Here is a 27221-nt window from a genome sequence, read left to right on the forward strand (position 1 = left end):
TCTGATTTTTTGTTTTTTACAAACCGTGTGTTGAATTATGCTGTGATGACTTCTGATTCTGAAGGTAAATTTTCAAGAAGATTAATTTGAAGGTAGTTACATCTCAAAAATATTGTTATAGCATGTTTGTCTTTTGTGTGCATTCACTGCAGAGAGAGAGAGGGAGCAATTTTGAAAGCATCTTAATAATTCTGGATTTTAATGACTTAATTATCTTAATGACATAAAAGTTAGGTAATTTTGGAATAATTTTCCTTTTCTCGGAGCTTTGAGAGAGTGCTAACCCTATTTTGTGGGAATTAAGACAGTAGTATAGAGTCTCATCTACTTAGTTTATACATTACTCTCCTTTCAAATCATTATGCATGAACTGCAGCCTGATGAGTGTGCCAGAACCGAATTATTTATCTATGTAGGTAGATTTCTTTTCTTACCATGTCTTTCTAAATGCAGTGTTGGGGGGCGGTAATTCTTTGTATAGTTAACAGGCGATTTATTTGGGAAAGTTGCGTGTAATTCTTGATGTCAGGAAAGAACTGTGTGGCTCATTATCAGATGTATCTTCCATTCACATGAAAGTTGGAGGAGGAACCCCCTGGGCAGAGCCAGGAGTCTACGCGATCTCACTAAACGTCTGCCTGTGCCAGGAGCCATCCGCAAGGCCCTGTTAAAGCGCAAGCTTGACCCATCCGTCTGTACAGTGTGCCATTTAGAACGAACAAGCTGTAAGAGAAACTCAGAGAAAAATAGATGCTGAGAGGGAAGGTTTGACCTGAGAAATGGGAGACAACAGGGAGGGGGACGGCTGAAATGCCGGACACTTAAAGAGGTCTCTCCGATTCAGTTACTCGTTTCAATAAACAGTCCTCAGAACGCCAGCGTCCCTGCAGTTTACTCAGGACTTGTTTTGGAATAGTTTAGAATATCAGAATTGTATTTTAGGATTCATGAATGGGCACATGCTTTACCTTTTATGTAATAATTTGAAATACTGTTCATAGTACCTTATATTATTTCCAATGGCAGAAGAGCAGTTTTCATTGCTAGTGTCCTAAGAGGGAAATACGTCAGCAAGTTTATTCTTGGTACTCGCGTACGCGCTCGCCTTTCTGTGTAGCATTTCCATCTGTCCTGAATGCAAAGTCCCTGGTACTTTACTCCGCTTCAGAGCCGTGTGAAAGCCAGTGTTGGGCAGTTCTCGCATTAACCTAGCGAGTTCTGAATGTCAGGACTGTGATGAGCTTCGTAAGAACGGTGGGTCCTGACCCAGGCAGAATAAGCGAGGGGATTATTCTGAACGCAGCGACCTCCTTCTCCCCACTGGGACCGGTCCCCGCAGGTTCGGGCGTGGAAGGGGTTGAGCGTGAAATTTTATGGACTTTCACCCGGGAGCAGTCTGACACATGAAGTCCACATGTGTCTCTTCCTGCTGAGATTAGAAAGTTGCTCCCACAGAAATTACACACCAGGCTCACTGCGTTGTCAGGCAGCCCAAGACCGGAGTCCCATCAGCATTATGGTGGGAAATAAAGACTTCTTTTGTTGTCAGAGTTTCAAGTTCACTCAAATTATCCCCCTGCCAAAAAGCTAACTTTAATTATTGCCTTGTTTCAATGAATAAATAGGAATGTACTTCACCCCCCCAAAAAGTAGAACTTTTAGAAATAATCTTACTTCCTGAACTTCCATTCCAGATCATTTTCTATTCTGATCTACCCATTTCCCAGAATAGTATTGTGTAATAAGTCATATCCTAATGTCAAAAGCTGGAGGTACAGAAAATAGAAGTGGCAAATCCCACAGACCTGCCCTTGCTGCCTTGGCCTCCTCGGGCTTCCTGGTGCACTGTGACCTTTGACCTTTGACACCAGGTTCAGAGAGAGGAAGTCAGATTGGTGTCTTTAGACTCTTTCTCTGTCACTAAATAAAGTTTAAATACTAACAAAAAACTTTTTATTTCAGGGACAAGACTTTTGTTTTGACACCAGAACTTAGTCCTGGGAAACTTCGGGTCTTACCTTTTGAGAAAGCCTCAGTGTGTCATTATCATGGAATTGAGTAAGTTTTTATTTATTTGTACTTTTCTGCTCATGATTCATGTAGCTCCTCTCATGAAAGTGTGAAAAGAGACTAATGAAATAACAGACATGGAGACAAAACCAAGGAGAAAGCGTATCAAAACCCTAAAAAACAACAGCAAAAAAAGTAGCACATATACAAATAAGTTGTCCTCCATTGAAGAAAATAGTTATTTGGTGCTTAGCAGTTTTACATCATGTAAAGCCCTCTTATCAGTTAGGAGATACTTTAGTCAGCATTATTTTGGCCCCCGCATTGCTAACGTGTATTTGCAGTATGGTTCACCTTAATGTTCTGGTCACTAATTGCACTGTAATTGCCTAGAAACTATATGAGATGGGATGTGTCCCTGTTTAACATGTAAATTATGTATACTTCTTTACAGGATTTTAATTGGCCGTTTTAGGGATTCTCTTGCTAAATGGTGTTAGCAGTTTCAGGGGTCAAGTGCTTACCTGCCATTTTCACAGGGGCAGGAAATGGAAGTTGCTGCTGATATATTTTACAGTGGAATTTTACCTTCCTGGTGATTCATTTTGCAAAATTTTTCACATTCTGAAAGTAAGCCATTATTTTTATACTAATTTTCCATAAATTAAAATAGTACAAGGCTTGATTCTTCATAAAGGTTCAGATTGTAGGAAGAGGAAGTAGCATGCTTCTTTTTGAATAAGTACTGCTGTTTTGTTTTGTAACCTGTCTATTATATTGCATGAGACTAAATTGAGAACTTATGAAGATCATTGTTTCCTAGCAGAGTGGTCGATGGTCGATGTCTGTGTTATTTATTTTGCCATTTTGTTGTCAGCTATTTCTGTTATCTTCATGTAGCCTTTCTCTGCCCTTTTTATTTTACTACAAACCTCTTGCTTAAACATCACAGAAAAGTTTGTAACAAGAACAAAGTCTTTGTTGCTGCTAGTGTCCAGGCTCGGTTTTCAGAAAAACCTTTTTTATTTGGTTTTCGTTTCCCCGCCAGCACTTCTCTTTTCTAGAAGCTATCCTTCTGTTGGTGTTTTTTAGTGTCTTCCTGTAAGATATCACTGATTCTGCTATGGAAAATGAAAACTTTGTTCCCCATATTCTCAATTTCATTTTCTCTTCACTTCTAAAACTATATTTAAAACTTCTTTTTCATATTCCGTGACCTGTGAAACAGTATATCCTTCATTTTGTGCAATACTTTTAGCGTTTCCTAATTTATTCTATCTTTAAAAAGAGCACTTTTTAAGGTATTTTGCATAAAAGTTGAATCTGAAAGTTAAAACCAGGAAACACTGTTTATATAGGAGAAAAACATATTCTTTGCTGTGGGGACGAAAAACTTACCCCAGGACAAATGTCTTTTTTGCTTCTTTGGTCCCATAAACTCCTCCAAGCACTGATTGGAATAAAATGAGCTCTGATAATTCCATCTTCACAGCTGGCTGAGGTGCCTGTCACGTAACTGTACTTTAGGTTATGTTTCCCCAAATACTGTAATTTAGGGTCTGTTCATCCTGAGTGTCATCCCCCTAGTTTTCTTTCCTTGTCTTTAGTTCACCATTGAAAAATTTCAATGGAATCCATAAGTTTATGGAACTTGTAAAAGATATGTCATCTTTGACATTCACTTTTAAAATATGAAATGAAGTTGTAGTTGAGGGTTCTTTCCTGGAGGGCCTAATTTATTTGTCCCTCTGAACACGTGCCCGGCAAGAGACTCCTTCATACTGGAGGTGTCGGCTGTCTGTCCTCTGCTCTGTCCTTCCTACCTCCAAGATCAAGTGTGCACGCATGGATCTGGCTGAACTTGGTTTTCTTTCCTATAAATGTATGCTCCCTGAACAAGGGACACTGGGACAGGAAAAGCAAAGTTGCAGGGAGGCAGCGCTGCTATTCCAGACGTGTTTTTTCCTAGAAGATTTGGGTGTGTATAGCGACGGCCTGTTTATGTTCAGCGTAATGGGGTAGAAACCAACATTCAAAGGAAATATTAAAGGAAATACAAAACCCGCAGAGAAAACCATTTCTTCTTATGTTGCCCTGTGCCTTGGAAGCCCCCAAGCCCCTCCCCTCCTCTGACAGAAAGGACCGTTTGGAAACAAATACGTTAACTGCTTAGGTGCAAATTGGTGTTTCTTAATTAAGGTCGAGTGCAGTCCAGGCACCGTTGGCTTGTTTCTTTCGTGTGTTCCCCTTCCTGGAAGGTAAGGGCCCCTGAGGGGAAAGTGTGTTTTCCACACAGCAGGTGAACCTCTGCTGTCATGGCGTGGCAGTCACACTGTCACACCCGGCCTCTCCTCTGGCTTTGAAAATTTTCTTTCATCTATTCCAGACGATTTGGCAGTTTTCCCCTGAATTCATTGCTGTTGCCGGCTACGCGATAGTCTTTTATCTGTCTTTTTAGTTACAAAGCAAAAATAGCTTTGTTATCTTAGGGGCATTCTTCTCTGTTAGGACCCATAAAACTTGGGTTATTGTTTTATAAGAAAATATGGGATTGTAATCATTCATCCTGCGATAAATATTTAACTAAAATCAAATGTATGCCATTACTCTGTTTCTTTTCTTTTCTAATTTACAAAGAACCTTTTGTTTCTGTGACAAATCATAGTATAATCATTTTAAGGGCAATTAAAGTGAACTCGTACAGCATAGATAATTGGGTTGAGGGGATGATATAAGAACAGCTGTGGTCAAGAGACAACTGGAAGAAAAATGTCTGCACTGTAGAAACAGAATGTTAAGGTAGAAAAAAACATTCTTACAATGAAAATGTGCATCTTTTCCCCCCAAATTCCCTGTGTTCACACCAATCAGGCATCACATTACCTCTTGCCTGGAACTTTCTAAAAATTCATAGCTCTTAATTTTACTCTAGTATTTGTCATTTGCCTAGGATAGAAGTAAAACTCACAGACACACTTGTAGTTGCTGATTTTTAATGAAATACATTTTATTAAACAACATATTAAAGAAAGAATATTAGCGAATTGAGGGACCTAAGTTCTAGTCCCTGATGTGCCACCAATTAACATTCTCACTGAAGCGTCAGTTTTCTCACCAATTACAGTAAACTCTTAGCTTAGATTGGAGATGTTTTTAATCCTGGCCCACATTAGCATCGCCTAAGCACACGTCTCAGTTGTGTGTATTTAAGATGCATGTATCACATGATGTTTTGATAAGCATACATAACGAAATGACTCCTGTAGTCAAAAAATTAACACAGCCATAGTCTTACATAGTTGCTTTTAAAAAATGCCAGTGACTAGTTCCCACCACAGACCAATTCAATGAGAAACTTTTGACATGGAGTGGGTCCTGGGGCGATTCTAATATTCAGCCTTATGTTGACCACTGCTGGTCACCAGATGACCGTAAACCTTTTTTTTTTTTTGTCTTTTTGAAACAGGGTCTCTCTATGCAGTTTAGGCTGGGCTTGAGCTCACTTTGTAGCCCAAGCTGGTCTCGAACTCGCAACGATCCTCCTGCCTCAGCCTCCCAAGTGCTGAGATTACAGGCCTGCACCACCACGCCTGGCTTTTTGGTTTTTTTTTTGTTGGTTTTTTTGATATCGGGAATCGAACTCACGACCTTGCACTTACCAGGCAGGCACTGTGCAACCCTAACCTTACAGAAGACAGTGTACTAAATCAGGCTCTGAAGTCACCGAGCTGGGTTTAAATTCTCACTCTGGTGTATATTTTTAGCACGCTCTGAGATGTGCTGTGGCAGAAAATAAATCTAATACTGATGGTGATAGTAATGGCAGTATAGATTTATTGCCTGTTTCGCGCCCATGCCCCAGCCACTGATCCTAAATGTTCCTATGTACCATTCAAGCAATCCTCCCAATAGTTCTTTCAGATAAGGGCATAAGTACTATAAATCTCACGCTGCAGTCAGGCAAAAGAAGCATAGTTCACACGGCTAGGAAGTAGATGAGCCCGGATTTAAGTCCAGGGATTTACTAGCCTGAATTAGATATCGTAGTCTGGCTTCTTCGAAATCCAGTATCTAAGTGGCACGTTGGAAAGATAAAGTTTTTAAAACCTCCACCAAGCAGTCAGCTGTTTGGATAATGATCCACTCCTTGGAAGCTGAATCCCAGAAATCTGATTTGAGGGGCCATGTTGGAATTTTACAGGTGAAAAAGGACAGTCACAGTGACAGGGATTAATTTTCCAGCCCTTCCTGTGCGTGAGACCGTGCACAGCTCCCCTTTGTGCTGGAGGAGAGGAAAGGGAGGAAAGGGAAGACCTCGGCGAGGCCGTGTTTCTCAGGCGTGATTTCTCCCATATGCTTATTGGTTGTGCGTAGCAACCATGGGATTGCTTTGAACCTAGAAGCGAGCATGTGCTGGGCTAACGTTTCATTGATTCCTGAATCCGATTTAGCTGGGAACCGGATCTCCAGACAGCCAGAGGTTTGAGGGAAAACCTGTCAGTCAGATGAGGATTTAGCCTTAGCAGAAGTGAGGATGCTCAGAGCTGCGTGGAGAGCAGTGTAGGATGCTTTTATACACACTTCATCTCTTGAAAACGAACTCGCTGTTTTTAACGGAAGTCCTCCTTTCACCTTGGTATAGATCAGCGGTGCTGGGAAGCCTGCGGGTCCTAGCGTTTTAGGAGGTGTTAATAACAGCAGCAGTATTATTTCGGAAGTACGCCTTGGGCGCACTCAGTCTGTTCCCCAGAAACACGGCGGAGGAGAAGTCAGATTGTGCTTTACACTCTGAAGCCCTCGCGCTGTCCGGAGCGCGGAGCCTGCGGGCGGCCGTCGCCCGGGTCTGCGCGTGGGCGGCGCTCGGGAGGGCCTGGAGCCGGCTCGCCCGTGTTCTCCTACATGCGCTCATTTGCACCATCTTTGGCCTCGTCTAGATATTGCCTGGACGACCGGAAGGCTTTAGAGAGAGACGGGGGATTTTCAGAACTGCAGTCTCGGCTCATTCGGTACGAAACGCACACGACCTGCACCAGGGACGGACTCCCCGGGCCCGCCGTGCTGAGCCCGGCGCCGTCGCCTGCGGTTCTGGAGCCCGGGAGCGGGCCCGACGGGGAGGCGCTGCAGAGCGAGCTCGGAACCGAAGCGGCCCGCCTGAAGCGGAGGTCCAGGGGCCAGAGCTGCCCCCGTCCCCCCAAAAGGTGACGCACCGGGTTCCAAAAATTGCCTCTTGGCAGAAAGCACTTTGGGGCGGGGGCGTTCTCCCAGGTCGTCTTACCTAGTTCAAGTTCCTTCTGCATAGCTTTACGTTGATTCCTTCAGGATAGGAAGTCTGTGTGTATCGTGAGCAGTGGGCCATGTTGCTTAGGCCTTAGGACAGGAAGTGACGTGGAACCAAACATGCCCCTTGCTCTGTGCTGGCGAACTGTCCCCAGCACCCCGATCGTGGGGTCCAAGCGGAGGTGTCCCCCGGGGGCCGGGCCCAGCCCAGGCTGCCCCGTGAAGAGGGAGCCCACGCGGAAGTTCTCCTGCTGGCCCTGTCTTCCCCTGCCTCAGCTTCCTGCCTGCACTGGCACCGTTGGAAACCCACTGGGTGCGTGGAAAATGTAATTTTCAAGCCAGTACATCCTGCGACGCTTTTTAGATACATCTTTTGCTCACTAAATAAAATCTCCAAATACTTGCTCAGAGGTTAGAAGTTTATGAAATACACACTGCAGTTTCTATCAAATTCCTATATCTTTACCACTATCAAATTTAGGTTCTTGGCATCTGAACCAAGCCTTAAGTTTTTACTGTATGTAAACCTTCAAAAATCCACAAAATGAAAGTGAAACTTTCGCATCTTTGCTGAACACATAAAAATAGTAGAAGACTATTTCTCTGATATGGAATAACTAAATGATTTTTATGAGAACTTTATAAGCTCCTGGTACTTTTTACTTCTGATAAAGGTAGACAGCAAAGGCATTAACACTGGTATACTATATTTTGTAACTATATTGTAGTTTCTGAACTGTGACTGATAAAAAGATTTTTTTCTTTTTATCAGAGAAAGAGAAAGTGCGCAGTGAGGTCCAGATTAGCTGAAGAGCTGGAGGGAACTCTCTCTCACAAGAGGAAACCTTGAGTCTTTGGGAGCAAAGTGTGAACATTTTAGAACCGTGGAAGCAACAGCAAATTTTACAGTGTTATTTGTGCTTTTCTAAACATTGTTTTTTATTTTGCATGGGCAGTTAGTGGCATAGGTACCATAAGAGGCAGGTTGGGGTTTCTTTATTAAAATTCTGTCTTTGAATTTAGGCATTGTAGCACATGCCTGTAGTCTCAGCACACAGGAGGCTGAGGCAGGAGCATCGCCATGTGTTCGAGGCCAGCCTGGGCTCCATAGTGAGTTCAAGGCCAGCCTAAACTACATAGCGAGACCCCCTCTCAAAAAAAAAGTCGCAGTAGAAAAGTATAAGTACTTGAAGATGAACACTGAGTGTGGACAGAGCACCACCTCGAGTGCCATGGCTGAGGATGAGGAGTTTAAACGGCGCCGGGAGCCGTTAGGAATACTGCTCATTGCTTCCCTCAGCGGAAATCCTCGTCTGCTGAGCAGTCTCCTGTTGTACTCACTCTCTATTTGAAGAACTAAAGGACCAACTTTACAAAACATCGTTGATTGCTTCTTCAAGGCAGAGTAGCAAGAGGCTTTGCCCTTCCTGAGTGTGTGTCTGGGTGCAGTTGTCACATCTGTGGACTCACGGGGCGCACGCCCTCGATTTCCCCTCGTCCTAGGCCCGTGAAATCGGACAGCTCAGATTCGCTTCCGCTGCAGCCACGCGGCAGCAGTCGGCGTCCTGCGGTGACGTCAGGGAAACCACAGCCGAAGCAGCCGTCAGCCGTGACGCACCCTGCGGTTCCAGTTCCTGGCGGCGAAGCCCCGGAAGTCGTGAGAAGGGGCGGTTCTGGTCAGAGCAGCACGCGCCAATCGAAACCATCGAGGCGCACGAAGGAGTCAAGGTCCCAGAAGCACACTCGGGTACTGACTTCCTCACCTTCCTGTTCTCCATGAAGAAATCCCGTCATGTGAACCTTGTAAAGTGTGTCTAAAGATTGTAGGAGTGAAAAGAAATAATGTCTCGAATTTAAAACCACTCAGAATTAGGATGATGGGCAAAGTGAGTAGGGGGATAAATGAAACAAAATCAGCCAGAAATGGATCGTCCTTCAAACTAGGTGGCAGATATGTAAGGTAGGAATTAGCTGGTTGTGGTGGCAAACACCTGTGATCCCTGCACTCTGGGAGGCTGAGGCAGGAGGATCCCAAATTTGAGCCCAGCCTAGGCAACTTAGCAACTCACAGAGACTCTGTCTCAAAGTAAAATATACCAAAAGGGCTGGGGATATACCAATGTGAAGGGTCTGGGCCCAGTCCCCAATAATGAGAAACTAACAAAAAGGACACTTTGCTTGAAATTTTCCACAGTAAAAAATAAACACACACCTACATATCCCTGTTGTGTACAACACCTGCATATCCCTGTTGTGTACAACCGTCGCACTCAGATTTCAGTTCAGAACTCCCGGCTTCAGTTCCTTTCTCGGGAACTCCAGCCAGTCCCTGCTGACGTGCTAACCCTGCTGTCCTCATGCGCTTGCTGTCTTGCACGGCTGACAGTGGAGCTCACAGCTCAGTCACAGTGAGCTCCCGCGGAAATGCTCGTCCTTCTCCGAGAGGCCTCACTGCTCTCCTGTGCTTGTTCTGTTTAAGATGCTGAGGGAGGTGGTGGTCGAGTCCCTGAGGAAGCATCGTATCACGGAGGCCCACGAGTGCTTCCCTGCGTGCAGCCAGCGGCTCTTTGAGATCTCCAAGTGCTACCTGAAGGTCGGTGTCTCCCCATCAGTGGCAACGTTTCTTCTCTGTCTGATGTCCCATTTCATGAGAACATGTTTTATGCTGTTTTTTATGCTAGAAATTGTTGCTAGATTTTTGTAAATGGAGATAGAAAAATAATGCAAAAATACTTATATTTAGTTTAGTCCTCCTATAAAATTACTTTTTTAAAAATTTTAATAAAATTTTATTGGAGGGGCTGGGGATTTAGCTCAGTGGCACAGCTGCCTGGCAAGCACAAGGTTGTGAGTTTGATTCCTGGTACCGGAAAAAAAAAAAAAATTTATTGGAAAGGAAAAAAACAATAAAAATGATACAGGACTTCAAAACATGATAATAAGAGATTAACAATGGTTAAAGTATTTTTTGTTTTCTTCAGAGTACTTGCTCAGATTATAAAATATAGGCATGAAAAATTGATCAAACAATATAAGCACAAACTGTTCCTTTCAATGAACTAATAGAAATTAGTAGTATAATTATCTTAGCTATCTTGTATATATATATATATTTTTTTCCTTCCTTCTTTTCTCCTTTCCCCCGTCCCAGTTGTTCTTCCCTTTCACAATGTCTGTTGTACATTTTGGATCTTGTTTATTCTTTCCGTTTCTTACACTAGGGAGACAATATGCTGTTTACACACGCAAGTCTGATTTATTTCATGAAGTTACGTTTTAACTAATCCTCAGTGTTTCCCCTCACAAGTCTTACCACTTCAGTTGGAGCTTCAAACATCAATAATTAATTAGTTTAATTGACAATTGTATTATTATATAGAGTGAAAAAGCTACTGGATGCTATGAAAATGCCCAGTTTCCGTTTGGGGACCCACCATTAGTTACGACACTGGATAGGGTAGCCACTCAAAAGACAGTTTCCTAAAACTTAGATGGTGTCAGACTGTCTCCGTCTTGAGTTCCTGACTTGAAGGACAGCTACATGTAGGTTTCTGGTTAAAACTGCACAGTAAGCACATGCGCACAACTCCCTTTGTGTGTCAGATTTCTCAGGCCAAACAGTACCACAACAAAGACCATGGGGAGGGGGAAGAAAAAGCAGGGGAATGTGTTTCGTTGAACAAGTACGCAGAAGCGTAACTACAAGGAGCACAGCCTAAGCACCAGCCGGAGTGCCTGGGAGACCCAGCTGGTCACCAGGTCAGCCAGCAGCGTCTCCAAGGCGCTCAGGAGTCAGAGAAGCAGGGATGGACGAGGTGCTGGCTGGAATTGGGAGGAAGTCAGTAAAGCTCTGCCACATGCGCGGGGCCTGCAGTGTGCTCTGCACCCTCTCCCACTCGGGCACTGCGAGGCCTGCTGCTCAGGACGCTCTCCCCACCTCCGCGGCAGGGCGGGAAATTGTCACGGGGACATAAAGCCTGCAGTGCACAGGCCAACTGGCCACCGGGTCACCCAGCCTTGTGACAAGCTCTGCACAGAGAAGGCCTCCGAAGTTCGAGTGTCGCTCTTTGAAGCCAGCCAGGGAGGGGCAGGCTCCGCAGAAAGCTGCCCCAACACCTGATGCGAGGCACCAAGGAGCGAGAAGGCTGGAGGACAGGACATGGAGGAGCACACTGGAGCAAGTGCAGTCCTCTTACACAGACGTTAACTGTGTCCGTACAACTAGGACAGGGCGTTGCTCCTAAAACAAAAATTACACAGAACGTAAAATCTTAAAATTGAAAATACGATGAAATCCATGGAATCGAAAAAGCTGAACTTTCAGATGAAAAATAATTACCAGAAGCTAGAATGAAATGAGAAAAACATTAAAAAGCAAAAGAAAATTGAAGGATTAATCCAGAAGGTCCAATGATCGTATAATGGGAGTTTTGGAAATAAAGACTAAAGGAGAGAAAATTGTCAAAAATATAACCAGAGGTTCCCAGAAGGGAAGGACTGAAGCCTGCTGGGAAGGCGCATGCAGCACAGCTTGGTGGATGAAGGCCCTGCTGCAAGCCGTGTCACCGTGTCACGGCTCCACCCCTTGGCGTCAGTGGGACATCTTCCAGAACATTCTCAGAATGTGGCTCACATGTAAAGAACTAGGAATCAGAAGGGGCTTCTCCACCATGACATGGCAACTAGACAACGGCAAAAAGTACCTTTGAATTCTGAGGGAACAGCGGTTACCTCCCGTTTGATACCTGTCTACAGTCCAGCGGATGTGAGGATTTGATGAAGTCTCAAACACAGGTGGTTTAGGAAAATGTGCCTCCCCCTTGAGGAATCATCTAGAAGCCAAAGATCAGCAGACCAGGGGCAGAATCATAAGCAGAACAAGAAGCCCTGAAAGGAACAGACCTTGGGAACTGCTGGACCTAACTGCAGCAGGTTGGAGAAGACAGTCCTACAGGTCTATAGCGGAAATACCCAGAAGTATAGCCTGGAAAACAAAGCAAGGGCAAAACTTAAACAAGGTGTTTGCCTACAGGGAGTGTAGAACATTGGGTGAAAGAACCATTGGACCAATAATAGCGCAATGACCTTGGGACCGAACAGTGTTTATCTCAACAATGCAAGCACTATTTACTGATCAAAAATTTCAGTTACTGCAAGAAAGATGTCGTGGAGTGGGGAGAGAAGGTAGGTGGCGTGTACAAGAGCCCGTCCACAGCCATTTATCAGCTCTGATACCGAGTACCGACCCCAGGAAGCAGCAGAAGCATGTCCGGCTGAGAGAGAAGGCACAGATAAAGGGGAGCAACTGAAAGTATTGACAAGGGGCTGATTCTAGGAAGCTCTGCTTAGAGCTTTGGCAAAGGACCATGTTTTATTCTTTTATAATCCAGTTTCTTAAATTTTTTTTTGTCTTTTTGAGACAAGGTCTCACTATGCAGTTCATAACTCATTTTGAACTCACTTTGTAGCCCAGGCTAGCCTTGAACTCAACAACGATCCTTCTGCCTCACCCTCCCAAGTTCTGGGATTACAGGTGTGCGCCACCACGCCAGGCTCAGTTTTTTAATTGTTTAATCTGATTGATGTGGTTAAGTTTATAGGGTCAGAATTCAGTTTCCTTTCCTGTGTTGTCCCTGTTTGTGGCACGGTGAAACAGCGAAAAGAAGAAAGAGGAAAAACAGATATGTTACCTGTAAAGTAAATACAGACTGTGTATTTATTTCATATACAATGAAGCAAATACACAAATAAGTACCCTTGGTGGAGGGTGGCTCTCCCCTGACACTTGGGTCAGCGCCATTGGGACGTGAGCTGAGGTGACAGGGATTTAGGTGGATGCGTGTCTGTTCTGCTTAGGGTATTTCATTTTTCAGGTTGATTTTGGTAGTGTTTCCCTAATTGCATTTGATACTTGCAGAATTATTCAGGATAACCTCACACTTACATGCCAGTGAGTCATTCTCTATAATTTAATGTACAAATTGCAAAATGCTATATTTTCGTCTTGTCTAGGATCTTAAAACTTCAAGGGGACTATCAGAAGAAATGAAGAAAACAGCAAACAACAATGTCGTACAGGTAAATAAATGATCCTCAAGAAACGACATTCCCTTGAACTGGACATTTATTTCAGGATGTTTGCTGCTGCTACATGTGTAGTAAGAATTAGTGTTGGTCTTATCAACAATGTCCCTCTGAAAACTTTCTAAGCTACTTAATAATAAAGTTATTCAGGCACAGTATTTAATAATAATTAACAGCCTACTTTGTTAAAATGGTATTAAAGAAAAAAATTAAATAATTCAAAAAACTAGAAAAACTAATCCATTTTGATTAGCTGTTTTCAAAGTTTGGCTTAATTTCTTTTACTGGCCTTTTGAAAACACATTTTGAAATAAAGTTGAAAACAGAGCAGAAATTTGTCCAAAGGGAAAAATATAGTACTCAAAATTGGCAGTTTAGCAGGAGTTCTTTTGTTGGAAAATAAAATGTTTTTAAGTATAAGATCTAGCTATATTTCTTTTTACTTTAAATTTTCTACCATTCTATTTGAAGTTTTAATAATATGTATTATTTGTATTTGTTCACTTGTATTTTTAATAGAAAGGTACCATAATTACATTTTTCCTCTTTCCAGGTAATTGAATGGGTCTTGGAAAAAGCAAGCAAGAAATGATACAGAATCATTCTCTTTTGGACAAGAATAAGTCGTCTTGTTACTGCTTACTGTTTTATTCCTTAGCTTGAAAATTAGAAACAAATTTTAAATTTTTTCAGATAATAGGTGTTAATATTTCTAATGCATTTTGTAAGTATTCTGTATTTACATAGTTTTGGTAATGCTCAATTAATGTATTTTTAAATATGTATATATTTTATACAGTTTACTATATTTTAATTTTTAAAATTATCTCTTTTAAAATTTTTACTCTTACCATCTTAATTATGACAATAAAGAGAAGTATTTCCTTAAAGCTGGGTGACAGGTCTCCGTTGTCGGGGCTGCTTCCACTCCTGAGTCGTAAATGGGGTATTGCCGCCGCTTTCCCCGTGTTCCCACAGCATCGTTTATTGGGCCTCTTCCAGTTGACAAATACTGCCACAAAACATTCACCCAGGCCCCTGCCCTGGAGCCACCACTTTTATAGCTACTAATGTTTACTTAGGATCAAAAAGTGGGAAACAAAAAGGCAAATACTGTGAAAGCAAGACTGATGAAAATGACCCTGAGTACAGATTGGATGAAAAACATCTTTCCCTCAGTAGACAATCTGGAATCCTCTTTGAAAAACTGGGAAAATAAAGCCGACTTCACCAGGCTCGTGGAAGATGCTAGTCATGGCTAGCTTTGTGCTGAGCATAATGCTAAGAGCTGTACCTGAGTACCTCACAGGGGCCCTGTGAGGTAGGTGCGTCCCATTTTTATAGAGAAGAAGGTGAAGCACAGCAAGGTTGGTATGAACAGTGTTACCTGACTCAGGCGTGGAAGGGAAAATGCACACTTTGATTTTTGTTGAACCTCTCGCTACCTGGTCAGTCCTAAATTCTGCCAGCGTCAGCTTATACATCGTTTTGTTTTTATTCCTTTCTTCCAAGGATCTTGGTTTCCTACCATACTTCCCATTTATGGATTAAGACAAGTTGTAAGACTGATACCACTGAACAATATTTAAGTGATGTTCAGAGTTTTAAGATTTTGAATAAACTTCTGTAATGTTGTTTGAAATTGAGCATATATAAATTATGTCCTTCTGAATAAAAAGCATAAACATAAAAGTAAACTGCCTCAACCACTGTTAAAAAGGACGTAAGTAACCAAATATTTTTTACTTGAAAAGAAAGCTGAAGGATTTATTTCAAGATCTACTATAAAGCTACAGTAGAGACGCTCTGGCATTTGAAGTTTATAGATCAAAAGCACAAATGAAATCTTAAAGGCACTGGGCACACCAAGCATTGCTTTGAAGAAGGAAATGTTTTCGGAGAAACGGAGCTTGAATAAGTGGGTATCTACCCAGTATGGTTTAGATAAAATCTGCCCCGGAAGTCTCCTTTACCCAGAGGTGGGGCTCTTGGAAGGTGACTGGATCGTGATGGTTCCGGTGAGTTAGTAGCTGACCGCTACCAACAGGGGGGGCCTGGTCAGAAGGGGTTCACTGCGGAGTGTGACCCAGAAGGATACGTTCTCGTCCCTGGCTCTTGTCGTCATTCTTCCTCTGCTTCCTGCTGCCGTGCAGTGAGCAGCTTCCCTTCACACACCGTCCTGTCACTGGTGAGCAGCTTCCCTTGGCCACACCGTCACGTCACTGGTGAACAGCTTCCCTTCGCCACACCATCACGTCACTAGTGAACAGCTTCCCTTCACCACACTGTCGTGTCACTAGTGAGCAGCTTCCCTTCACCACGCCATCATGTCATTTCTGCCTTGGCACCAGCTAACCATCGACTGAAACCGCGAGCCAAAGTAATCCTCTCTTCCCTTAAGTTCAGGGTGTCAGGTATTTTGTCCAGTGTAGGGAAGTGACTAAGTACACCATCAATATGGAAAATAAATGAACCTTAACCATGAACCTCACACCATGCCCAAGTATTAACATGACACAGAGCATAGTCTTTTACTTAAAATCTAAAACCACAAAACAATTAAAACAGGTACAGTGGACCCTCAAATTATGACTGGGCTGACATATGAATAATTTGGTTATGACAGGCATTATTTTACCTTATGACCAAAGTCTTGAATTATGATCCTAATGCTGGCCACTTGTGCTTCCAGATGTCTCAGATACAGATTCAACCTCAAAGAGTTCTAGAAGGCACATTACAACATCCTTTCCTGTGTGGGGTTAACTGAGAAATCCTGCCCAGTGTCTCTGTAAGGACGCTGAGCTCTGCCTCTGTACAGGAGAGAGACTTTTTTTTGTTTGTTTGTTTTTTGGTTTTTCTCCGGTACCGGGAACCGAACTCACGACCTCGCACTTGCCAGGCAGGCGCTTTTGCCGCTGAGCTAAATCCCAGCCCCAGGAGAGAGACTTTGAATGCCATGCAGAGGAGCCTGAGCCTGCAGTTGACAACTTGAGTTACAACCAGCCCTTGGGAACAAATTGAGTTCATAAGTCAAGGGTCGGCTCTAATTCTTTATTTCCTTTGGATAAAACATTTCTTATAAAGGACCCATAAACCTTAAAAATAAATAATAAATTGTATTTCATTATTTAAAAGTTCTGCTCTTGGAAGGACACCAGGAAGAAAATGAAAATGTAAGTCACAGACAGCTTTTTGTAGTGCATATTTCTGATAGAGGACTTCTATCTAGAATACATAAAAAACTCATAACTCAATAATAAAACCTAATGTGAACTTTTTCAGTGATGAAGAAATATGGAAAATATAAAAGCAGGTGTAAGAATGGCAAAAAGGACATAAAAAGATGCTCAATGTTATTAACCCGAGGAGTGCAAATTAAAGCCATAACGAGATACCTCTGAATACCCACTAGAATGGGAAATTTTGAAATGGACAATTCCATGCCTTGGTAACTTTGTACATTCAGAAATCTTTCACACTGTCAGTGGGAAGAAAAATGCTATAATTACTTTGGAAAATATTTGACTTTTTTGGCAGTACTGGGAATTGAACCCAGAGCCTTCACATGAAGCTACAGCTCCATTACCTTCCCTCCCTTTAAATTTTGAAACAAGTTCTCACTATGTTGCTAAATTGCTCAGACTGGGCTTGAACTTGGAACCCTCCTGCCTCAGCCTTACATGGTTCTGAAAATATAGCTGTGCATCACCACCATGCCCAGCTATTTCTTATAAATTTACACTTGCGAGTCAGACATTCAACTTCTAACCCAAGAAAAATTAGGACATATGTCTATACAAGAAATTGAACTCAAATACTCATACCAGTTCTGTTCTTAATAATCCCGAACTGAAAATCCCAATGTTCATCAAGTGAATGGAGGAGCTCTTAAACTGCCCTTCCAGTGGAATACTATTCATTAATGTAAACTTGAACAAACTTGAAATATGCATTGGCATGAGTGACTCTCAAAACATTATGCCTAAAAGAAAACGCCACAATTTTGAAATTATAAAAGTGGCAAGTACACTCACGGGAAGCCAAAAATAATTTCCTGGAGCCAGATGACGGAGTGAGTGTGTGCAAAGCAGCACCAAGAACCTTCCTGTGGTAATACAAATGTTCTAGGTCCTGAGTGTGGTGCTTGTTATACTGGTCTGTACATCTATCAAACAACACTCATCCAGCTGTAGAGCCGTGTACCACATCATGACGATGGACTGCGTGGCCAACTGTGGTCCATGAGATTTTCCACCAGTGACATCAGAGCGGTGCTAGTTTGTGTAAGTCCACTCTGACGTTCAACAGTGGGCTCACCACTGTGTGTGCATTTTCCAGCAAAAACCCACCGTCAGCCAACACGATTGTGCTGAAAATTGCCCCACACAGCACAACATGTGTTCTCGTGGCTTAGCTCAGCACAAGCAACTCCACCTTGGTTTGCTTTTGAAGCCCCAGTACCTTTCACCAGTCCCTACTTTGTTCATACACCTGGATAACTCGTACAGAAATTCCTGATCCAGTCTCCTGAGGTCAATTTTGGTATTCTCAGGTAGAACCATATGAAATGAATGTCACCGACCAGTTTTGCCTTCTGTGTTTTTCTCATTGCTGAGTAACTTTGTTAAGAGGTTGAGCTCACACTTGTGGAGGTTCGAGGGGATGGCGCAGGCATCGGCTAAAGTAAAATTTGGGTATGTCCAGTGTAGAGGGATGAAAAATCATGTAACACCACTCCCAGGCAGCTGGGAAGAGGGAGACACCAGCCAGAAGCTCGGACTCTGCTGAGAGTATACTCCAGGGCCTGAGGTGTACCAGGTGGAGTTGAGCAGGCACTGGCTAGACTAGTGAGAGCCTCTTGGTGGGTGGCATCACAGTGGTGGAGATGGTGGCATCACTTGTGCAAGAGGAAGAGATCCCATTGCTAGACAGGCAGCCACAGTGGGGGAAGGCCAGGCTCGCCCTTCCCATAACCTTTCTCTCTCGGCAGAACTAACTCGGGGTCCCAGGAAAACTACACCAATGCCCCCAAGAGCAGCGACTCTGCTGACCTAAGTACCTCTCCTTAGGCTCCACCTCTTAAAGGCCCCACCTTGACACGACCACACTGAGAAGCAAACTGTTGCATCCCCGCAAATGCCAACTTCAAAGAAACCCACCTGTACTTTTCATGTTGTTCCCTGTCCACCCTTGGTTCCCAACCATCACCGTCAGGGAGCATTTCCAAATGTATCACACCTGCAGGGTGGCTGTGCCTGCCGCTCAAGCCCTGAGTTTTGGGGGTTTACTGGGTGGTGGGCCGCAGGTAGAGCTGGGTGAAGAGAGACAGGGAAGACCAAATATGTGCTTTCCAAGGAACCCCAAGAACCCCGTCAGTGTTTTAGAGATTCTTTTGTGGACAACACATCTCTACCTTAACTGTAGCTGAGGAAGCTTTTTCAGTCACTGTTCACAGAAATCAGCTGCTGCACTTTTAGTTTCGTGGTTGGAAGAACAAAGTTCATCTCCACCTGGTACGCCTCAGGCCCTGGAGTATACCCTCAGCAGAGTCCGAGGTTCTGGCTGTTGTCTGCCTTTTCCCAGCTGCCTGGGACTGGTGTTACATGACTTTTCATCCCACTACACTGGACATACCCAAATTTTACTTTAACTTAACTTCCAGGCTATCCTTATACTTTCTTTTCTTATATATTATGAATGAACTATAAAAGATATTTCAAGTAAATCTGAAAGAGGTATAAGGGAGAGACCTAAATAGCCCTAGATCTTGAGGTCAAGTTTTATTTCTGATAGGGCAGTGAGCAAGGAGTCTCTAGCAAACCCTTCTTGGCATAAGCTGAAACTCATGTCTTGAGGTTTCTGTTTAGACATCACCCTAAAGCCCCATGCACTCATAGGCAGTATCTTTGGAAGGTGACTGGATTGTAGGAGCTTACAGTTGACCTACCCTTAGGAGGCAGGGCCTGATCAGAAGAGGTGGCTCATGTGGCCATGACCCGGAAGGGTTTGTCTCTCTTCCTGGCTCCTCCCTTGATTCTGCTTCCTGTCTGCCATGAGCTGAGCAACTTCTCCTCCACCAGACCCCTCTGCCATGATGCCTGTCTTGGAGCCAGCTGACTATGGTTTAAAACCTCTACAAACTGTGACCTGAAATAAACTTCTCCTCCTTTAAGTTTTGGGTGTTGGGAACCATGTCTCAGCAACAAGGGAAATGATGTCATGGAGGAAGAGGCAGGGAAGGTTGAAGTATACTTTGGGGCTGTGATCCAGGACAGGAGCCCAGCTGATCAGCTGTTCTGCCTTTATTAGGAACACGGCGAGGATGACCTTGAAAGGTGAAGGGGAGAGAGGGAAGGAAGAAGCCGAATGTAGACATCAGTTATTCTAGCAAGAAATGTCCACTTGAGTCCTTGGGCTACTTTTAATTGAGTTGTGTCTTTTGAGTTGTAAATGTTCTCTGTCTATTCTGGACTCTAGTCCCTGATCAGATAGAGTTATAAATGTTTTCTCCTCTATATATCACCTTTTTACCTTGGTTTCAGCACTTACATTTAGGTTCTGGCCCATTTTGACTAAGTTTTCACAAAGGGAGTAAAGAAGATGTCCAGCCTCTCCTTTCTGCATGTGAATATCCAGTTGTTTCAGCACGGTTCACTGAAAACACTACCATATTATTCCTCCCATTGAATTTTCTTGGTGCCAGCATGATTAAAATTTCAAGGAATCTCTATCAAAATGAAAAGAGGCCACAGATCACCACATCTCTAGGTAGTAAGCAGGGTAAGAAAATTAAGTTGCAAAAATGGACTATTTCTTATGGTGGAGAAAGACTTCTCAGAAGGCAGATCCAAGAATCATGGAGTGGACCGAGTCGACTCCTGGTAGCAGGAATTGGCCTGAAGGATAAACTCTCCTCTCCCCTCCACTCCCTGCTGATCTGAGTCATACAGCCAAGTGACTGATGCGTCCCTTAGCGGAAGGGTCTGTGCAGTTATCCTGTTCCTGCCTCACCAGGGGGGGATCAGCTGTGTGAATGGCAGTCCCTGTGGTTTTGTTAGGTCCCAAAACTCCGCATTTTAAATAGTCACGACCGAAGCACCTCATCCCTACCTGCCAAAGGTCATGATGTAAGGGGATGAAAATAACTGTGTGCGAGGGTGAAATGTCAGGTAAATAGGTCCACCAAATCTGCGGGCCTTGAACCAAGATTTGGTGTCCCGTTTCCCTAGTCCTTGGCTCTGAGCTAGGAGGGCGGCTGGCTTTGATCAGTAGAAGGGGACATAAAGGGCATGGTGTGAACAGGGTCCGGGCCTTCAAGGCCTGGTGGCTTGTCCTGCTCTTGCAGAACCTTGTGCCAAGTGAGAAGGATACAGGAGACCTGCTGGAAGATGAGCGGGCACATGCAAAAGAACCAAGGTGCCTGCCTACCAGCTATGTGAGCTGCAGGCACCGCGGAGCCTGAAAAAACGCTCCAGCTAACTGCCATCCCACGAGGGAACCAGGCAACCGCAAAATGAGGCACAGTACTTCTCTAGCCCTTAGGTTGTGAGGTGGTTTGTTTTGCATAAACAACCGGTTTCATTCGCATCTGAAAGTTCATAGAGGCCAAATGCAAGAAAGAAAGTTGCAAAAACTTTAGTTTTGAAACCTTGTTTTAGAGGCTATAGTTGACCAGAAAAGAAATAGCTTACTGTTTGGACTAAATTTCCCTTTCTTGTGAAAGGGAAAACTTGCAGAGGAAGAAGTTTTCCCGTTGCTTGTGCACATGAGGAGTATAAAGCAGAAGAGCTGCAGTTAATGAGGCATTATTAAAGGCCTCTCCTGGACCTTGCCTTTGAGTTCTTGGGAGGAAATAAGCTGTATTCATCCAAAGAACTATAAGGTGCTGAGAACATAACTGGCTTTGTTTCTTACGAGGAACAGATTTTCTCTCCACATTCCCAGGCTGTGGTCCAAGCCAAGGAAGAATCACCCCACGGCCAAGCCTGAGAGCAGCGTGGACTTCCCTTTGAGCCTGGAAGGCTCCGGGACTGTATGCCTCTTCCACCTGGCCGCCGGTGGCAATGGAAGGTCCGAGTGCGCAGCAGGTCCCTCTCCTGCTTCTTGTCCCCCTAAGGCTTCCTTACGTCCCACCATCCCCCACTCTGCTCTTCTCTGCTCTGCTCTGCTCACTCCCCACGAAAAGACCTTGTTTATGATCAACTGACAAATGGATGAAGAAAAAAAAGGCCAAAATGGAGGTTCCTGCTGCTTTTCTGTTATCATTCAAATGTGATGCAGGACCCTCCTGGGACATGGTCTAATCACTTTAATGACTTGCTTCTCCTCGTGAAATCAAATTTAGTGTAATTTAGAGGACTGTAGGTGACATCATAATTGATTTCTGGTCACACAGTCAAACAGTCCCATTATTCAAGATTTTGTATAAACAGGTTTCAAAAATATTATTTATCATTCTCAGAACATTAGCCACCAAAATAGAGCCTTTTTTTTAAAAAAAAAGTGAATTTTCAAATGCACGTTTAAGAAGCTCCTGTCATATAGAAGGATATTAAGCCCTCATCCCTGGATGCATCATCCCTGGATCCATCTCCTTGAAGGGACTGATAGCAGGCGGCCTCTTTAAGTTTTGAATTCGGCCACGTTCCCCACTGATCACACCTAAACAGTCCTCGGATGAGATTATTTTAATGTTCCCTTTGCTGTCATGAGTGAAACACACACGGGTCTTAGGTGAAGCTCCCTGGAACACAAAAGCTGAGGCGAGGATTAAGCGTGGATGGTTATTGGTCAGGTCCAATCCTGAGCGCTGGGAGTGTTGACAAAAGAGGAGCAGAAAGCAAGGAACGCAGGTCAGGAAGGCAAGGTGACCTTTAGCGCTCTTCCAGACCCAAAGAGACAGCCCGTGTCTTCTTAGTCACACAGGGCGTCCCTCAGGACAGAGAGTGGACGGAGAGGCCCAGAGCCCAGAGAGAAGAAAGAGGATTCTCTGTCTGCTCAGCTGTTAGTCTTTATCACCTCCTGCTGTGGAGTCCTGCATGGCTGCACAGTGATGTAAATCTCCTGCAGTTCCACAGTGCGTGCACCTGCTCAGGAAGACAATGCCTGTGCCCTGCAGCGTGGCTCTCATCCGAGTCTGGAGGAGATGACAGATCCCAAACTGCAGCACGTGTCTCCTCCTGGCTGCCCGGCAGCGGGCTGGCAGAAGTGGGGATGGCAGCCACCAGTTTGGTCTAAGCAGCAAGAAGGCTTAGGTCCAGCAGGGCCAGCGTGGTGGTTGTGGAGCTTGAGTGGCAGCGAGACACTTGGGAGAAGGATGCTGGCTTGGGATGAATCGGAGGATGTAGGCTGTGCCCAGTCAGGAGATAACCTACACATACTCGAGATGTCTAAAAGTTGCCTTCTAACTGCAAGGTAAAGAACTTTTTAAGAAGGAGAGTACTGATGATAAAGTAATATGCATTTCAATATGGAGATGCTGGGGTACCACTGGACTAGGAGATAAAATGAAGTAGCCTAATATTTGGCTTTCGTTGACTGGTGCCAGTAAGGAAGCAGCGCGGAATGGAGGTTTGTGGTGATGAGCAGGTGCTGCAAACAGACTTGCTTCTCGTTTATAAAATGTGAGCAACCTCTGAGAAGGTCCTGAGCCAGCCAAAACCTCCGTCTTTCTTCCATATGCCAGGCAGTTGCTTATTCAGAAAATTCAGAACACAGGGAACCAAAATATCTTTCTGTATAAAATGAAGTGAAGGTCTCAGCCCAAAGCACTATGAATGGGATTTTCACCTGCATGAGTCGCAGAGGACACACACAAAATACTGACTGGGAAATGCCCATCTGACATAGAGCAGCACCCGCGGGGTACCTATCAACTCTGGCTCTTGCTCATTAGACACCAGGTGCAGGCTCCCCGCCCCAATCATTGTGATCACCAGATATCACCTGTGGGCTGCGGGGAAGGTGGTGCTTGTGATTCTTCTGGAAAAACCACTTTAAATGGAAATACAAGTGGGAGACATGCATCTTACGGAGTTTGAACTTGGAACTTTTATCCTTACCACCACTTAATAGTTGCAGAATATTCCAACATAGCTGTGTGCCTGCGTTTAGGGAGCTGTTGATGGTCTTACTCGCTTTTCAGCCTTGGGTTGCAAACAGTGCTATGAAGACGATCTTTACACATTAGTCTGTACCCTTGCTCGATCACATCTCCAGAGTAAACTTCCACAAGGCAAAAGGTCGACGCATTTTAAAACTCTTATGGATATTACCAAATCACCCACCAAATTATTGCAAGATATACACCTACTGGTGGCTGTATAAATGTGTGTTCCCGTTACCCCTCATCGCTAGGTATTACAGAAGGTTTTAATCATGGTTAACTGGTTCCTTAAAGATGAACACAAGGAATTTCAAAGCCATTCCCAGCTCATGTTACGTTATGTGGTAGTTTCAGCCTTGGCTTGTCTCTGTGTGCAGGAGATTCACGTAGAAGAGAAGCTGGACTTTCACTGTTTTCCAGAGTAAAACCAGGGTCAAGACTGGAGGTTGGACAGATGGAGGTTTTGGCTCTAAGAACATAAAACCTTTCAAACAAGTCCAGCCAGCCAGCAGTGGAGGGGGCCTGGCTGGAGAGATAAGAGCTCCTCCTCGAATCTGGAAATTTTCAATTTCAGGCTGGATGAGCAACTTCAAAGATGTTCAAGAAGAGATTCCTGAGTTTAGTTACAAGGTCACTGCTTCCCAAAGCATAGTACCTGGACCATGGTATATATATGAGATAGCTTTAGGTGATATACACTTTTGAAAAAGTCTGATTTGGTGCATATTCATTTTTCTATGTATATACTATGTTGCTATATTACTAGCAAATCATACAGCTTAATATACTTAATATACAAAGGTAGTACTGCTGAAATCATAAACTTTAGCCAGAAATGTCCTTCCTGACCTCAGTATCTTTTCAGAACTGAGATTCTACGGTTCTAAATTTAATTTTGATACTGTTAAAGTTTCCGCTTGTAAAAAGACTTCAAGATTCCAGGCGGCTACATTTACTGCAAGCCAATTGTGGTACACAGCACAGAATTTTGAGTATTTGTAAGTTGGTGTACAGGTCAGAGCCTTTGAAAACAGTTCAAATCAAGAGCCCTAAGTCCTCTGTGAGAACCTATCCTGAAATTATATTCAACTTCATATTTTGGGGACAATACTAATATTTTAGGTAATCATTTGCTGAGGACCAGCTTGATGCAGTACAGACCAGGCAACAGTTGATATTCATACACTGGAGTGAAAATAGAGAGTCTGTCCTAGGCTTCCATGACTTGCGGTGAGACCCCCCGGCTGGCTTGAGGACAGATCAATCTTTGAGCTAACGGCCAGAGCTGAGACTAGCAAACAGCCTGTGAAGTTCTAGTGCCTCAAAGCAAGATAACACGCCAACTGAGGACTCTGACTTGTGCAAATCCCATCCAGCTCAGTAGTTTCAGTTAGCAGACAACCAAGTTACTAGTTAAGCCTGCTGTGTTCCTATGTGCTTTTCCAAAAATGCACTGTTCCTCAATTCTTGAGCATTAACCTGTCAGAAGTTTACTCCCACCGTTTCCCGAAGGCCAAGAGCACACCCCCAACCATCTTGTGTACCTCACGAGGGCCAAGGACACCACGCCTCATGGTAGTGTATGTATTTTGTAATTATAAACTTTTTGTAATTATCGTGTATATATTTTGTCTGTGTTTTATTCTGTCCTTGTAGCTCCGAGCAGGAGATCAGTGATACAAGGCCAAGGCCCTGATAGTCACAGCTGGCAGCGCAGGCATCAAGCCTATATATAGCAAATGAATTTCTGAGGGAAAAACACACATGAAAAGTTGCTAGTGGCATCCCCCTTACCCATTAGCACATCCAGTCTTGGCAGCGGGATTTATCTTCATAGTTCTCTATGATGATCATAAAACTATGATCCAGTTATATATTTAGAATATAATATAAATGTCTGCACTGAAAATCAGGTGAATATTTAGTTCATGTATAAATTGTACATGATGTTCACAGTGCTATAAACAGACACTTTTTAAAAAGAAAAAGCTCAATGTACATTCAAAAATTATTCTCTCACCCAGCCTATGCTGATCCCATCAGCATAGAGTATCTAATAGTCATTAAGTGAAATCTATCAACTGATAGAATCAACAAATGCCTCTGTGTGGGTATTTTGTAATAAGTCTATAGTTTTGTTTCTTCTATGTAGTTTAAGCTACAAAGCCTTTCTGTCTGTATCTCTATTGATCTTCCTTAAGTGCCTATACAAAGATTTCTAGAGATATCACACTCCTGTGACCCGTGGACAGCTTTCCACCAAGTACAGATTAAAGTATCATTTAAATGTACTGATGTTCATGTAGAGACCAGCACTGTGAATTAGTTCACAGAACTGAGCACAGAGCATCTTGGAGAAAACCGAAATTCCCCAAAATAACTTAAGTGCTTCATCATCCCTGACTCACACACCACCCCTACTCACCATTTTGTGTCACACACACACTACCACACCTCAAGCAGAAGTGAACACAGAGTGTAAGGTCACTGTCACTTTTAGAATTCAAAATGAGAAAATATGAGTATAGAGATGAATTCATCATAGCCACTCAGATAGGATACATTTTAATTGGGAGGAAAAAAAAAGATTCATATTTACAATTCTCTTAGTAAAATTTTCTATTTCTTGCTCATAACACATTTTAATTTACCCCAGAAAATGCATTAATTTTATTCAAATGTCTTTCCTAAAATATAAATATTTAAATTAAATTTTTATAAATGTGGAGGACATAGTTTCTGTTGGCATTCACACGGATATCAGTCAGTTCCAAACTTAAGCGATGATGAAATATTTGCAACTGTGATTATTTTAATTTGTCTATAAATATATAATAGAATCTTTGCAACTTAATTATAAGTGATTAACTCATACTTCATGTAGTACCGAGCACCTTAAATTACATATTGTTGAATTAAGCTATTGGCATTAGTATATGCATTGTAATGTGTTATTTACAATAGACAAGTAGAATTTTCTTGTATAACAACATTCCAGTGATTTTGAAAATATATAGTGAGAGAATATACTGCACAAATGCTTCAGTGATTTCCTACAGTATTTGAGCTGGGATTTCACTTTTCAGTATTGTAGAACAGGAAACGCATACAGTCAATATCCTCAAGCTGCTGTTTTTTTCAAAGGGTTGTTTAAAAAAACAATAAGGGATCAAAAATGATCAAGATATGCTATATACGTGTACCAAGTTCCCAAAATAAATGTAGTCATTATGTATAGCAAACATACACTTCAAACAAAACCAAAAACTGTTAGCTTCATGAATTGTTCTTGTAGGAAGAAAGGAGCTCTGAAGGTTCATCCGAGGGCTGCGCCCCGGCTCCCCCTCCTGAAGAACCACAATGGACTTGAAAGTTCAGAGGCAGCCAGCAGCCATGAACTCTGTTTATCATTTTTAAACTCCGCGTTTCACAAATATTTCTATTACCAAACCTCTATCCCACCTGGCCCTCAGCCAAAACACCACTCAATCAAGGGCTCATGTCTTATGAACAATATGCTGAAGAAATGATTGATTTAAAATAAAACTCTGCAACTCAATAAACATGCATGTCCGAGGGAACAACTTTGCATTCTTGTAAACAAACTCACTTTTTAAACCTCTTTGCATAGGAACTGGCTAAAGTACGTCCTTAAAACACAGGTCTAACAGAGTACATTCATCTGTGTAAACCGCAGGGGAACGTGCTGTTAGAAATGCCTATAGAAATTGCCGAGCTACTG

General features: G+C 43.2%; 1 protein-coding gene across 1 annotated transcript in view; it reads left to right on the forward strand.

Annotated features, from left to right (window-relative positions):
* Window positions 1-14961, forward strand: part of Mtbp (MDM2 binding protein) — a 69502-nt gene extending 54541 nt beyond the window's left edge. The window contains exons 17-22 of the mRNA XM_013512840.1: window positions 1963-2058; window positions 6945-7208; window positions 8791-9034; window positions 9767-9880; window positions 13300-13365; window positions 13925-14961. Coding sequence (XP_013368294.1) covers window positions 1963-2058; window positions 6945-7208; window positions 8791-9034; window positions 9767-9880; window positions 13300-13365; window positions 13925-13963 — 823 coding nt within the window. The 3' untranslated portion in view covers window positions 13964-14961. The remainder of the gene's footprint in view (window positions 1-1962; window positions 2059-6944; window positions 7209-8790; window positions 9035-9766; window positions 9881-13299; window positions 13366-13924) is intronic.
* The last annotated feature ends 12260 nt before the right edge of the window (window positions 14962-27221 follow it).

The sequence above is a fragment of the Chinchilla lanigera genome, unplaced genomic scaffold (assembly GCF_000276665.1).
Source record: "Chinchilla lanigera isolate Chin_1 unplaced genomic scaffold, ChiLan1.0 scaffold00016, whole genome shotgun sequence".
Classification (NCBI taxonomy): Eukaryota; Metazoa; Chordata; class Mammalia; order Rodentia; family Chinchillidae; genus Chinchilla; species Chinchilla lanigera.